The sequence below is a fragment of the Thamnophis sirtalis genome, unplaced genomic scaffold, assembly GCF_051295495.1.
Source record: "Thamnophis sirtalis isolate CommonGarterSnake01/CBP01778 unplaced genomic scaffold, rThaSir2_p1.2 scaffold_12, whole genome shotgun sequence".
Taxonomy (NCBI): Eukaryota; Metazoa; Chordata; class Lepidosauria; order Squamata; family Natricidae; genus Thamnophis; species Thamnophis sirtalis.
Genome location: NW_028261392.1, coordinates 66505165 through 66517114, shown reverse-complemented (window position 1 = coordinate 66517114; position 11950 = coordinate 66505165). Strand labels below are relative to the sequence as shown.

General features: G+C 40.3%; 1 protein-coding gene across 1 annotated transcript; it reads right to left on the bottom strand.

Annotated features, from left to right (window-relative positions):
- Positions 1-5609: 5609 nt before the first annotated feature.
- On the bottom strand, positions 5610-11079 carry RGS2 (regulator of G protein signaling 2). The gene is made up of 5 exons (XM_087726218.1): positions 10908-11079; positions 9147-9248; positions 8980-9041; positions 7871-8037; positions 5610-6697 (listed from the first exon to the last, which is right to left on the bottom strand). The coding sequence occupies exons 1-5, from the start codon at positions 11015-11017 to the stop codon at positions 6503-6505; spliced, it is 636 nt and encodes a 211-aa protein (XP_087582344.1). The 5' UTR covers positions 11018-11079; the 3' UTR covers positions 5610-6502.
- Between the last annotated feature and the right edge of the window lie 871 nt (positions 11080-11950).

The following is an 11950-nucleotide window of genomic DNA, read 5'->3' as shown; positions in this document are numbered from 1 at the left end:
TAATGGAGTTATGCCGTGTAACTAATTTGGTTTATTAAGATTAAAATCCATGATATCGATTGACCATACCAATGTCGAAGAAGACAAGGCAGAGCCTGGGGGGTGGGGGCAGAGTCAAGAGAAGAATCTGCCTAGAGTCATTACATTTTCACAAGTGACCCAAGTCTAACCTCTTTTCAATTCTGTTAACTGTTACCTAATGCTAATTTAATGCTGACCATTGACTAAATTTTTGTGTATAGGCATGATAAATCACCTTAACTGGAACTTAACATGCAATCCGATTCTTCATGCTTGATGTCCAGTTTAGATTCCATTAATTCTTCAACCTGGTAACAAGGCATGTTGGTTTTATTATAGCAATAGCAATAGCAGTTAGACTTATATACGGCTTCATAGGGCTTTCAGCCCTCTCTAAGTGGTTTACAGAATCAGCATATCGCCCCCCACAGTCTGGGTCCTCATTTCACCCACCTCGGAAGGATGGAAGGCTGAGTCAACCTTGAGCCAGTGAGATTAGAACCGCTGAACTGCAGATAACAGTCAGCTGAAGTGGCCTGCAGTACTGCACCCTAACCACTGCGCCACCTCGGCTCATTGAAACACAATCCCCTCTCCCCCCACCTCCTATTTTCATGCATCTAAGAGATCTCATTGGAGGAGAGGTCCATAATTCCAATAGAATGGCTTCCATATAGGTAATACTACATAACCTGTTTCTCTGAAAATAAGATCTCCCTGGATAATAATCCCTTCCCTGAAAATAAGCCCTCCTCCAAAATATTGCAACACAACAGCAGCCACGAGGTGACCTCACTTGCCGCCTCTTGCACCTCAAAAATAAGACCTCCCCGAAAATAAGGCCAAGTGCTTATTTCAGGGGGTCAAAACAAAATAAGACCCTGTCTTATTTTTGGGGAAACACAGTATTATACTACAAAGCAAATATGAACATTTGGAGTGTGGTTTCTTACGGTAATATAAATTGGTTGGAATTCAAAGAAGGGGCAAATCAGAAATAAAACTTTTACCCATATTTTTTTAAAAAAAAACAATTTTATAAATAACTTTAAAGACAATTTTATTAATTTCTTAATATAAATAATTTTCTTTATAAAGAAAAAACAACAAATTGGAAAAGAAACCATTTGAATTGAACTTGTGGTTTATGCCTCCTTGTACTAATGAGGCTTATATTAGCATGGCAGCATCATTAATGTTTCTATATCAGGATTTTTAAGAGAGAAAAATGATATTACACACGTGGAATGAATAAGATGCAAGCAAAGTAAAAGAAAAGTGAAATATTGCAAATATCAGAAATGGCTTAGTTAGTCTGTTGGGATTACTTAGATGTCTGATCTGTAAAAAAAATGAAATATACAGCTGAATAGCATAAGACATTTGAACATAAGTGAAAACACTACAGTTCCTTCTCATTTTTACTTCTTTCTCTCCCACCCCCAAATAACTCAGAGAAAATTACATATTTTTTAAAGTTGAACCTGGTGATTCCAGTGAAGACCTTATCTTTAGAAGTGAAACATAGGTTTCACCTGAATATGTTAAATATAGCAATAAAGCACCAGCTAAGCTCACAAAAGTTGATTCATAATTACTGTAAACATTGTTTCAACAATTTAATTTATTAGGGGATAATATATTTTGTTTCTGCAATTGTTAATCAACTGGGACTAGGAAACTGACTTTCCACTAAATTGCTTGCCAATGGGAGTGTCAGTTCAAAGATGATTTCTCAAAACTTTGATTTTATTGACTTTCTAAATCAAATAGGAAAGTGGATTCAAATTATCAGATTGAATTAGAATCCTTTCAATTAATTCAAAAGATTTGATTGCTTTTTATATAGCGGAGGTTTTTCTGAATAAATTTGGAAACCAGAATGGATTCAAACTCATTCGATCTTCAATTTCAACACTCAATATTCAGAGTGAATTAGAAGAGTGTTCCAAATTAATTCCAATTTTTGAATCAACTCAGGTCACTTTTCTGAACTAAATTGATAATTTGACTGGATTATGACTGAGTCATAGAGGAGAGGTGGCATATGGATCCTGATTTCCACATCCTCATCTAGAATAGCAATATCCTACAGCATTTAGACTTATATACTGTGACCAACAATCTAGACCCTCATTTTACTGATGGAAGCCTGAGTCAACCTTGAGCCGGTCATGATCGAACTCCTGGCAGTGGGAATGTTATCCTGCAATACTTCATTCTAACCAGGGGTGGGTTCTAGCCGGGGTTGCTGCTGGTTTGCTCGTGTGTGCGCTTCGTGCGCACGCACTGGATGCACGCCGCGTGCACATGCACAGTTAAATAGAAATAGTTCTGCACATGCGCAGCCCTCCAAAACAAGACGGTGGCAGCGACTGCAGTGACAAGAAAACCAGTTCAGGGACATGGCCAGCCTGGGTTGCTGCTGGTTCTGCAACCCAGGCCAATAAACCGCTACCAGTTTGGCTAAACCGGGCCGAACTGGTAGGAACCCACCATTGATTCTAACCACTGTGCCACCATTGGCCCAGTACTTTTATTTGGTAGGGCTACAGTTGCATTAAAGTGGGTTGCCAATGGGCAGGCAAAAGATAAAGAGGAGAGAGATGATGATGATGATGATGATGAGAAAGAGGAAAGGAAAATTTCTTCCAAAGAACTCAAAACTGGTTTATGCTATGGTCTAAAATGGGTGTCAAACTGGCTCCCCATGGCCCATATGCGTCACGTGCAGACCACACCCACCCCAGCTCCACAAATGGGGAAAATGTCACAAAATGTCATGTGATGGCAACACCCGTGGTCTAAAAAATAATTTGGTTCATTTAGTCGGGATTAATATCTGAAAACCTCATGTGTATGAAGTATAATATATTGTGGTGGCCCGGCAGAAGTCAACTTTCGTTCATGGTTCGTCATGTGTGGTTCATCGTTTTGAGATTCAAAGAGGCACTTGGATAAGTGATTTGCTTTCTGTAAACCTGGTTTGCTGTAAAAGCTTTTTGTTTTTGCATTATAACTTTTTGCCAGAGACTTTATCTACGTTTAATTTTGGGCTCGCAACCAGCTTGAGCCAGGACTGATAAAGATATTTCCTTTGAAGTTCTGTCTGACTGTTGTCTGTGAACAAGCGAAGAGGGGGGTCAGAACAATATACTATATATGGATTTAGCTATGATTTATTAATGTAGCTTAGTCCATTTTAATGCTTATGAATTGGATTTATAATCATGGAGTACCAAGTCTATATTTATAGCTAAAAATTGAAATAGTTTAGGAGTATAACAGATAGTAAAATGGAAAGGTTTTGAATCTCTTTGCCAATCTGATTAAAACTTTGATTTATTTACCATACAAGTTCTTATGTTAACAATCCCTAACAATGTGGCTTGCACTCTGGTGATATGGAGTGTCAAATCATATGCTTTAATAATATGTATTATTATTAGCAGAATGCAGTATTGCTAAATGTTTTGGGGATTTGTTTTTGTCCTTCCTTATTAAAGAATGCAAATCTATATCTTGTTTTATGGAAATAATTAGATGTATGTCTTTTCAAATGGGGGACAAGTCTAATTTCTAAGTGGTCCTGTTAGTTGCCAATACTTAATAAATATAGTTGCATAGCAGCAGTATGGCTGAAGATGACATTTTGTAGGGAAATAACATGCCCATTTATCAAAATAGCAAGAAAAATAAATTAAAAGAGAATAACTTTCCCCATCTTAGTGGTTTCTAGTGATTTTTGAGGAGGCTGAAAATTTAAGGAGCATAACTTTTAAAAAGCCTAGAAAATCCATGGTATTAAGAGGCTTAAACCACACCTTTCTCCTTTGTTGCTTCCAATCACAGAAGGGAAAAAAAAACTTGGTTGAAATTTAGGTCACTGTTTTTCAACCTCAGAAGAGTATTACGGTTGGGCAATGTTGGGAGTTTAAGTCCGTACATTTTAAAGTTGCCTGTTTAGGATATGTCTCGGTGTCTCAGTGTTGAGAATTACACAAACATATTATGAGAGACTTTTTAAAAATAAAAATCTCTATTTCAACCCAAAGTAGCTCAATGAGAAATCAGTTTTAGTACACAAGATCTTTCTGCACTGACCAAGGTTTAGGCCTATCTCCTGGCAAACTGGGAATTTGACACCTGGAATGTACCACTCATGGAGCAAATGAGGATTTACATGTGATGAAATAGGATATAAACACACATCACATATTTACATGCGATGAAATAGGATATAAGCACAGCAATTTCCATTACTTTCTAGGCACTCTCCTCCCCCACTCGCCCATCTATGAAAGGAATGCTTTGTAAAAGATTAGAATCTAATCTGATATATTAGTCATGGTGTTCCCACACTCTGAAATAGTGAACCCTGAACCCTAATTGTGTTGCTCCACAAAGCTTTAAAGATTTCCATCCTACATCTCCAAGAACAGGCTAACAGAAGTGGTGTTCTCCCAATCTTCGTTCTCCATTCTTCGCTAGAACAACAGGATACCTCTTACTTTGTATGACAATTGAAAATTGCAGAGAATGATTCCTCCCCTTCTTTCAGATTACCTGACAGGACTGTCACCCTATGACAGTGGTTCCCAAACTTGGCAACTTTAAGACTTGTGGACTTCAACTGCAAGAATTCTCCAGCCAGCGGAGCTGGCTGGAGAATTCTGGCAGTTGAAGTCCACAAGTCTTAAAGTTGCCAAGTTTGGGAACCACTGCCCTATGATGACAAGGCATCCAGCTGATTTTTAATCAAGTGCTAAAGTCAGCTTTGCTGATAACTGCTCACAGGACCATGAAAGCGTCTTGCAAGTAGTTACCTTAAGAGCAAAACTTTGACGTGACTTAGCTAGGACTTAATTAAAAGTCAGCTGGATACCTATCGTCAGCTTAAATCCCCGATTGAATCCCAGCAATTTTGCCTTCTTACAATCCATTATACCATCCTCAGGGCAGTGGCGGGTGCCGATCTCGTCCCAACCGGTACGCTGCGCATGGGGCCGGGCGTCTGAGTTGGGCACACACGCTGCGAGCACATGCACACGCCACCACCCTGCGACACCATTGCTCAGCAGAGGTTGCACCGCCGATGCACGGTGCGCGCGTGTGTGCAGTTGGCCTATTTGCTTCAAAAACTGGTAAGTAATGTGGGCAGGCGGGTGGGCCAAACGAGCCACCATACTGGTACTGTGGCTGCTGTTCCCAGCTACCATCGGTATGGCTGTACCAGGCTGTACCCCCCCCAGAACCCACCACCGCCTCAGGGTATTATTCATATTTTAAATTTTGTGATGTTCACAGATGATTCTGCAGCCAGTGTTTTCTTGACATTTCATAGAAAATGGAACTATGGTGCTTTATCCTGGGTTTGCCATTATATATTGTCACGGGAAATAGCTCAAATCTTTTTGCTTCAGCTGGCTATTGGTCAAACAAACCACTGGAGCAGTAAAACCACCTTCTAGTGGCTTTCTGATTTTACCCATCACACTGAGATAAATCACTGCGTGGTTGTTTAGCTCAGCCTATGCAATCCACTCCCCCACCCCCACCCCCTCCAGCCCCAGAGAAATGAAGAGAGGTTGTTCTTAATAAAATAAAAATAATTTATTGAAACATCTGCTTCTCAAAACAGAAGATGACTTCACTGAAGCCTCTCCTTAAAGTCAGCACGTTGAACATTGACAGGAGTGTACAACAAACTCTCTCTATATAAACACAAACACATACGCAGCATTCATTTGAATTCTAGACCAGGGTTTTTCTCCATACGGTGGATGCCCAGACTGAATTTGTCCCCAGCCAATTAGCAGATCCTCATGATGATCTGCACGTTAAATCAATTAGGTAATTGCCCTTATCTCGATGAAATCATACCACAATATTGGTATTTGCTGTAACAGTCACGGGGCAATCTGCTCCCTCTGTACAAAGCTGCATGATCTTCAGGGAACAACCTGCATAGGGAAGCTGATACATCGAGAATTACATACTGCTGGCTATTTAGAAACAAAAGCCAATTTTTTTCCAAGCATTTGTCAGGTCTCACAAAAGGTCAGCCTGCCGGAACAGTCCTAGAGCTTGTTAATTATTTAAATATACACAGAGGGCAGGGGTTTTTTCTTATGAGCATCAGCATTATCCAGGTTCACGAACAAAGCTGGGTGATCCACAGCCGTCCAATGCTGCACGAGACATCACGGAAACGTACATGGGGAGGAAAATCAGCTTTCCTTAGTAACTGGCCAGCAGTTTGTGTGGTTACCTTTAAACATTAACAGGGCACCTTGCCAGTCTGCCCAAGTCAACCATAGTTCCGTCCAGCTGAGTAACTGTAAATTGCCATTTGGGCAGGAGATCCTTTGCATTCAGTTCATCGGACGCACTGAGCCAGCCAAGACACATACATGGTCCTCTTTCCTTCATTTGGCAAGTTTATTCTTTGGATATTTCTTCCCCTTCCTGCTTTGTGAGTTCATGTCTCCTGAGAGTCTCTGCTGATTGGTGACTTTCTGCACAGTCCCTGGTAGAACTCAGATTCTAGGAAGCGAGGGTAGGAATTGTTCTCCATCAAACTATAAACTCTCTTCTGGGCTGCACTGAAGCAGGTGTGGGTGGCTTCTCCGATGCTCTGAGCAATGCTGCTTTTGGTCTGAAAGTCTATGTTGATCTGTAAGACAAGAAGAAATTCATAAGGATACTGTTTCACAGATAATATGCTCTTCAGAAATGGCTGGATATTGGATCCTCAAGCTAGGCTCATTCCCCCATCATCAAATAATCAGAGGCCAATTGCTCTATATCTCTGTTGGCCAAAGCAAATCTATAGGGAAGAAGAGTTGTTTTTTAATCAGTCCTCTCCATTCTGGTATCCACCTACACGATACTCTTCAAACTGCATAGCATTCTGGGAACTGAGGTCCAACTCAGCAGGGAGCTCAACCAATCTCATTGCACGTATGTTGTGCACTGGCATTAAAGTATTATTATTATCAAGGCGGCTGCTTTAAAGCAATTTAAAGTAGACAAGAGCCACACTGTGAATGATAATTTCCTTGCTTCTTGCCAAATCCTCCTGCGGCAGTAATTATGACCCTCAGCTTTTAAAAATGTGCATCGTGGTTCTATTTGTAAAACTATTGGATTTATGCAATGTTTTAATTTTGATCCAGAAAAGGTGCTTCAAAAATTGAACAAGCAACTCATTAAAACAAATACAACTGTTAGTTGTTGTACTACAGTAACTGTTCTCAAATACTTTGAGAAAGTTTTTGCATTGTCCACAGAACTCTGGAAATACATACGTGCTAGTATTCACACTTCTGCATATTCTGAAGCACTGTTTCCAAATCCTAAAGCATTGCACAACTCTAATAGTCACTACCGAAAAAAAATTGTACATATGTCTTTGCAAATTCAATATTTTCTTAAATCTTTTATTATACAGAAGAATTGTAATTCCTTTCCAAATTCCTGCCATTCATCCTAAACCTATAGCACTGTATTGACATACAAAGTTATAGAATGCCATGCCAACTTCAGAAGTAGTAAAAGGTGAGAGAATCTTGGTAGCTTTTGAGTGGCATTTTCAAGCATAGACATTTTCTCAAAATTCAAAATTATTCCTACAGGCAATTCTATATATATAATGGAACAGAAATCTAAAAAGGAATTTTGTTACTAGAATTATAGCTACAGTTTAAAGTTTATTCACCATTTTCTGTTAAGAGAATTCCTCTTTGGAATAATTCTCAGCTCTTCATTAGTGAAACCAAAAGCCTGAGAACATTTCTTTGGTTTAACTGAAGTAATGAAAAAGAGCAATTTAAGTCAGTTTACTTGCCTCCTTAGGAGCTTCTTTTTCAATGAAGTCACTGTAAATCTTCTTAGCTTTAGCTGTCAGTTTATGTGGGGACTTGATTTTCTTGTAATCCTCACAGGCCAGCCAGAAGTCAATGTTTTCTTCACAAAACTCGGATTTCAGGAAAGCTCTGAAAGCTGCCAGACCATCTACAAAGAAATGTGAAAAAAAGATCAATCCATGCAAAGCATCCCAGGAATGTTGTAGATGCAACACACATTTCTTTCCTTGGATTTTTCTGTCTATCCCTCTTCTAAATTGTTTAAGAAAGATGTACCAGAACAAGTCAGAAAGAACATGAGTAAGCTGAAGTAGCTGGCCAATTTTTACAAGTTAAAATTTAAACAATTGTGTTCCTTTGTTCGCATTTCTCTTTTGGACTTTGATAGCATGTGTTAACCTTTAAAGTGGAGAACATGTTTATGGAAGAGCTATAAACTCTTGGAAGACAGCCACAATGGAAAGTCCACTAGGCAGCAAATAGGATGCAATTAAAAAGTTTAACAGACTTCTTTTGCGTAGCTGACAAGCTAAACAGAGCGCCTGTCTCTTTAATCAAAGCGTGCATCACGGTTGTTTAAAAAGAACTACTGTGCAATGTGTTTTTATTTAAAATAACTGTTGAAAAAAATATATCAGCCCTGGAATCTGATGCCGTATCAAGTAGCTAGGATCCATTTAAAGAGAAGAATGAGACCTTAAGGATTCTGAGACTTAAAATTTCAATTAGGGACCCTTTCATTTCCAACTCTATAACTACTGATGGGAGTTTTTAAACCTATGTATGTTAACTGCAAGGCTAACTAAAAATGCAGAACACAATTGCAGAAATACAAAACATAGGTGGCTACTTCACAGAAAGCATCTGGGAATTTTGCCAAAGGAAAGGGGGGGGGGCTTTTTCTTGCAATCTGGTGCCCAGGGAGTTAAAGACTAAACTAGGAATAAGTACTATTACCAAATGCAAACATACATGAGAATTCTCACTAACTAAGATTCTGGTTCATTCCCTGCTGGATCACCTTTCCTGAAAACTAGCTTTCTAAAAGTAGCAAACATGCTTGTCTGTTAAGTTTTTTAGGGCAACTTACATCTGCTAGCTAGAAGTTCATCAAATGTTTCTGACCACAGCTGAGCTTCTTCAGGAGAAGGTCTGTGAAAAAAGACAAAATTGTTTTAAGGTTTTTGAATGGGCGTGGATGCTATAAATAATTTTTACTACATAAAAATTCATCAATGTGAAATATGAAGTACATACCTAAAACATGTCTTCTGTTGTCCTTTCTTGTTCGCCTTTGCACTGGTAGAATTGGAGGAATTCTGCAGAAAGTAATTCAATCTTGCTTTCCAATCTTTTAGGCTAAAATTAAGGGAGGAAAATATAAATAAGTTCAAATGTCCTTTTACCAAAAATGCCATATAGTTTAAATATGTAGCCAATAACTGTAGATGGAATTCAGCTTGCATTAACATTAGCAGAGCTTGGTTATAGCATTGGTTTCCCAGATCGATTTGGAAATTTACTAACTACAGCTAGTAATAACTAATGCACATCTTCATCCCCCCAGACATGAATTATGTGAACTAAGTTATTAACCATATTTAAGAAATATTATACAGCAATGCTATGAGTTTCTTGATGCTCACTAGCCCCATTCATTTGCAAGAAAATTCTTACACATTATTTGTGGCAGTGAACCAACAATAACTGTTCCAGAATAGAGATTCAGTAGTCAATAGTATGTTCTAAGGTTTATTGCAATATATTCAGAGCCGAAATTTTGCTACAAACTATTAGAAAGGCAAGATATGAAATCCCATTCATTTTCGTTGTTTTATATTCTGAACCTTATCCTTAACTTCCAAAGTCAAAGTTTTTGCATGCTGCAGGCTGCCTAATATAGGATTAGTTTTAGATCAGTCATAATTATCACATTCTGCAGAAACAAATTATTTTTTCTCGGCTCCTTTGCAGACAATTTTAACTCTTTGCAGAGATTAGTAGTGAATCAAAATCACTCATCTGCAGGCCTTTAATAGTTCATATAAACATCAAAAACCAAGGAAGAGTTCATCTCACAAGCAGCTCTCACCACCTTCCAGTCTTAATGGAAAAAATCTACCTTATTTACTTAAGAGCTGGGCTAGTGGCCAAACTGTATGACTCAATGCAATTTTAAAAAGAGGAAATTTAAAAAGCCAAATTGCCTCCAAAGAATTGTAGCCCTTTAAGCGAATTAGAATACTGGCAGAGCAGAAATTAGGAGGACTTCCTTCATTTCATCCTTTTTAAATGCTTCCAAAGCAACTGGATGCACCTTCATGCACTCCATTTTCATTCTGTTCCACAGCATGGAAGCACAAGAGGAAACGCTTGTCAGCCTCCGTTGTTTTAATGCATCATGCAAGGCAACACCTATGCATACAAACTTGAGATTGCGGAAGGTGTCGAAAGCCAAAAATTAATTTATTGAGATTAGTCATTTGGGGTACATCAGGCACATTTCCTGCCCTTGAAATATCTATGCAATAAATCAGCTGCTTGGCTGATGGTTCCACCCATTGTGCAAAGGCGAAGAGCCCGAGATCCCATAATGCAAGCAAGCCATAAAGAAACCAAGGTTGACGTTCTCTTGCTGCACGAGGATTCATAAGCGGTCTCAGTATTGTCTCCCTCTCCCTTTACTTCCCAACTTTAGAAATGCGCTCATTCCAGCACTGCAGCGCCGGGGAAAGCTCTCGAACCAGCAAAAGCCCTTCATTTAAAACCCGCTTCCAAATTGGCCGGAAGGGGGAAAAACAAAGTTTATCTCCCCGAGGCTTTTCCCAAACTAACGAAGCAATTCCTGTTTAACTATGGCAAAGACTGTTCATTTCAACTCTACTCTATCCAAGCCAAGGGTCTCTGGTGGGACTGCAATAAACTGCATTGAGTTGAGTAAAATATGCTGATTGCAGCCTTGGAGCCACATTTCCCCCCTCCTTTTTCCCCCCTTTTGCTTTCGGTTGAAAGACTCACATGGTCTTCTTCATCTTGCCCTTCTTCTCCTCTTTGCCCTGGCAGCGGCTGGCGCTTCTCTCCATTCGGCTGCGGTCGTGCTGGAACGCCAGGAACATGACACTCTGCATGCTCTCCCGCTACGGAGCAGCCGTCTCGAGCCGACCGGAGGCTTTGGGCTTCCCTCGGAGCCGCCGGTCCCTCTTATAGGCGGCAGGCGGGGCTTGGAGCGGCCCCCTTTCGCCCGCTGATTCGCTTCTCCGGAGGACCGTCGAGCGGCGCCTCCCATATAAGGCCTTTGCCCAGGAGGCGCGCTGCGAAGGGCTGCTCTGACGCCAAGAGCCTCTTCTCTCCCCCTCCAGCTCTGGAAGTGCCGCTTGGTCCAAGGTTCCCTTTTCCCCCCTTCCTTCCCTTCGTCTAAAACGGCGTTTTCCTTTCATTTTTTTTTAATTTTAAAAATAGAGCTTTTTAAATAGTTACATCTTTGGCTGTCGGAGTAAAAATAGGCGTCCGGAAAAACCCTCTGCAAATTGGGAGATGCAAAATCCATTTTTGCTTGTTTCTTTTTTGGGGGGGAAGGCTATTTTTGGGGGGAGGGGGAGAGGGGGTGTTTTGTTTTGCAGGCAGGTGACTTGCCCAAAGTTTATTCAAAGAGAAAATTGAATTGAATTTATTGCACTTATATGCCGCCCTTTTCCCCAAAGGGGACTCCGATGTGAATCAGTTTCACCTGCGCGTTTTTAGTGCACGAGGATTAATAGCAGTTATAGCAGTTAGACTTATATACCGCTTCATAGGGCTTTCAGCCCTCTCTAAGCGGTTTACAGAGTCAGCATATCGCCCCCAACAACAATCCGGGTCCTCATTTTACCCACCTCGGAAGGATGGAAGGCTGAGTCAACCTTGAGCCGGTGAGATTTGAACCGCCGAACTGCAGATAACAGTCAGCTGAAGTGGCCTGCAGTGCTGCATTTAACCACTGCGCCACCTCGGCTCTTAGGGGGAAGAGGGGGGAAGTCTATTTTTTGGGGGGGGAGGGAGGGGGTGTTTTGTTTTGCAGGCAG

Excerpts from the sequence above, each read along its gene's own strand:
- RGS2 (XM_087726218.1), bottom strand. The coding sequence starts at position 11,017 with ATGCAGAGTGTCATGTTCCTGGCGTTCCAGCACGACCGCAGCCGAATG. Across the intron at positions 9,249-10,907 it reads GGCAAGATGAAGAAGACCAT|CCTAAAAGATTGGAAAGCAA; the intron begins GTGAGTCTTTCA and ends CCTTAATTTTAG. Across the intron at positions 6,698-7,870 it reads AAAAAGAAGCTCCTAAGGAG|ATCAACATAGACTTTCAGAC; the intron begins GCAAGTAAACTG and ends CTTGTCTTACAG.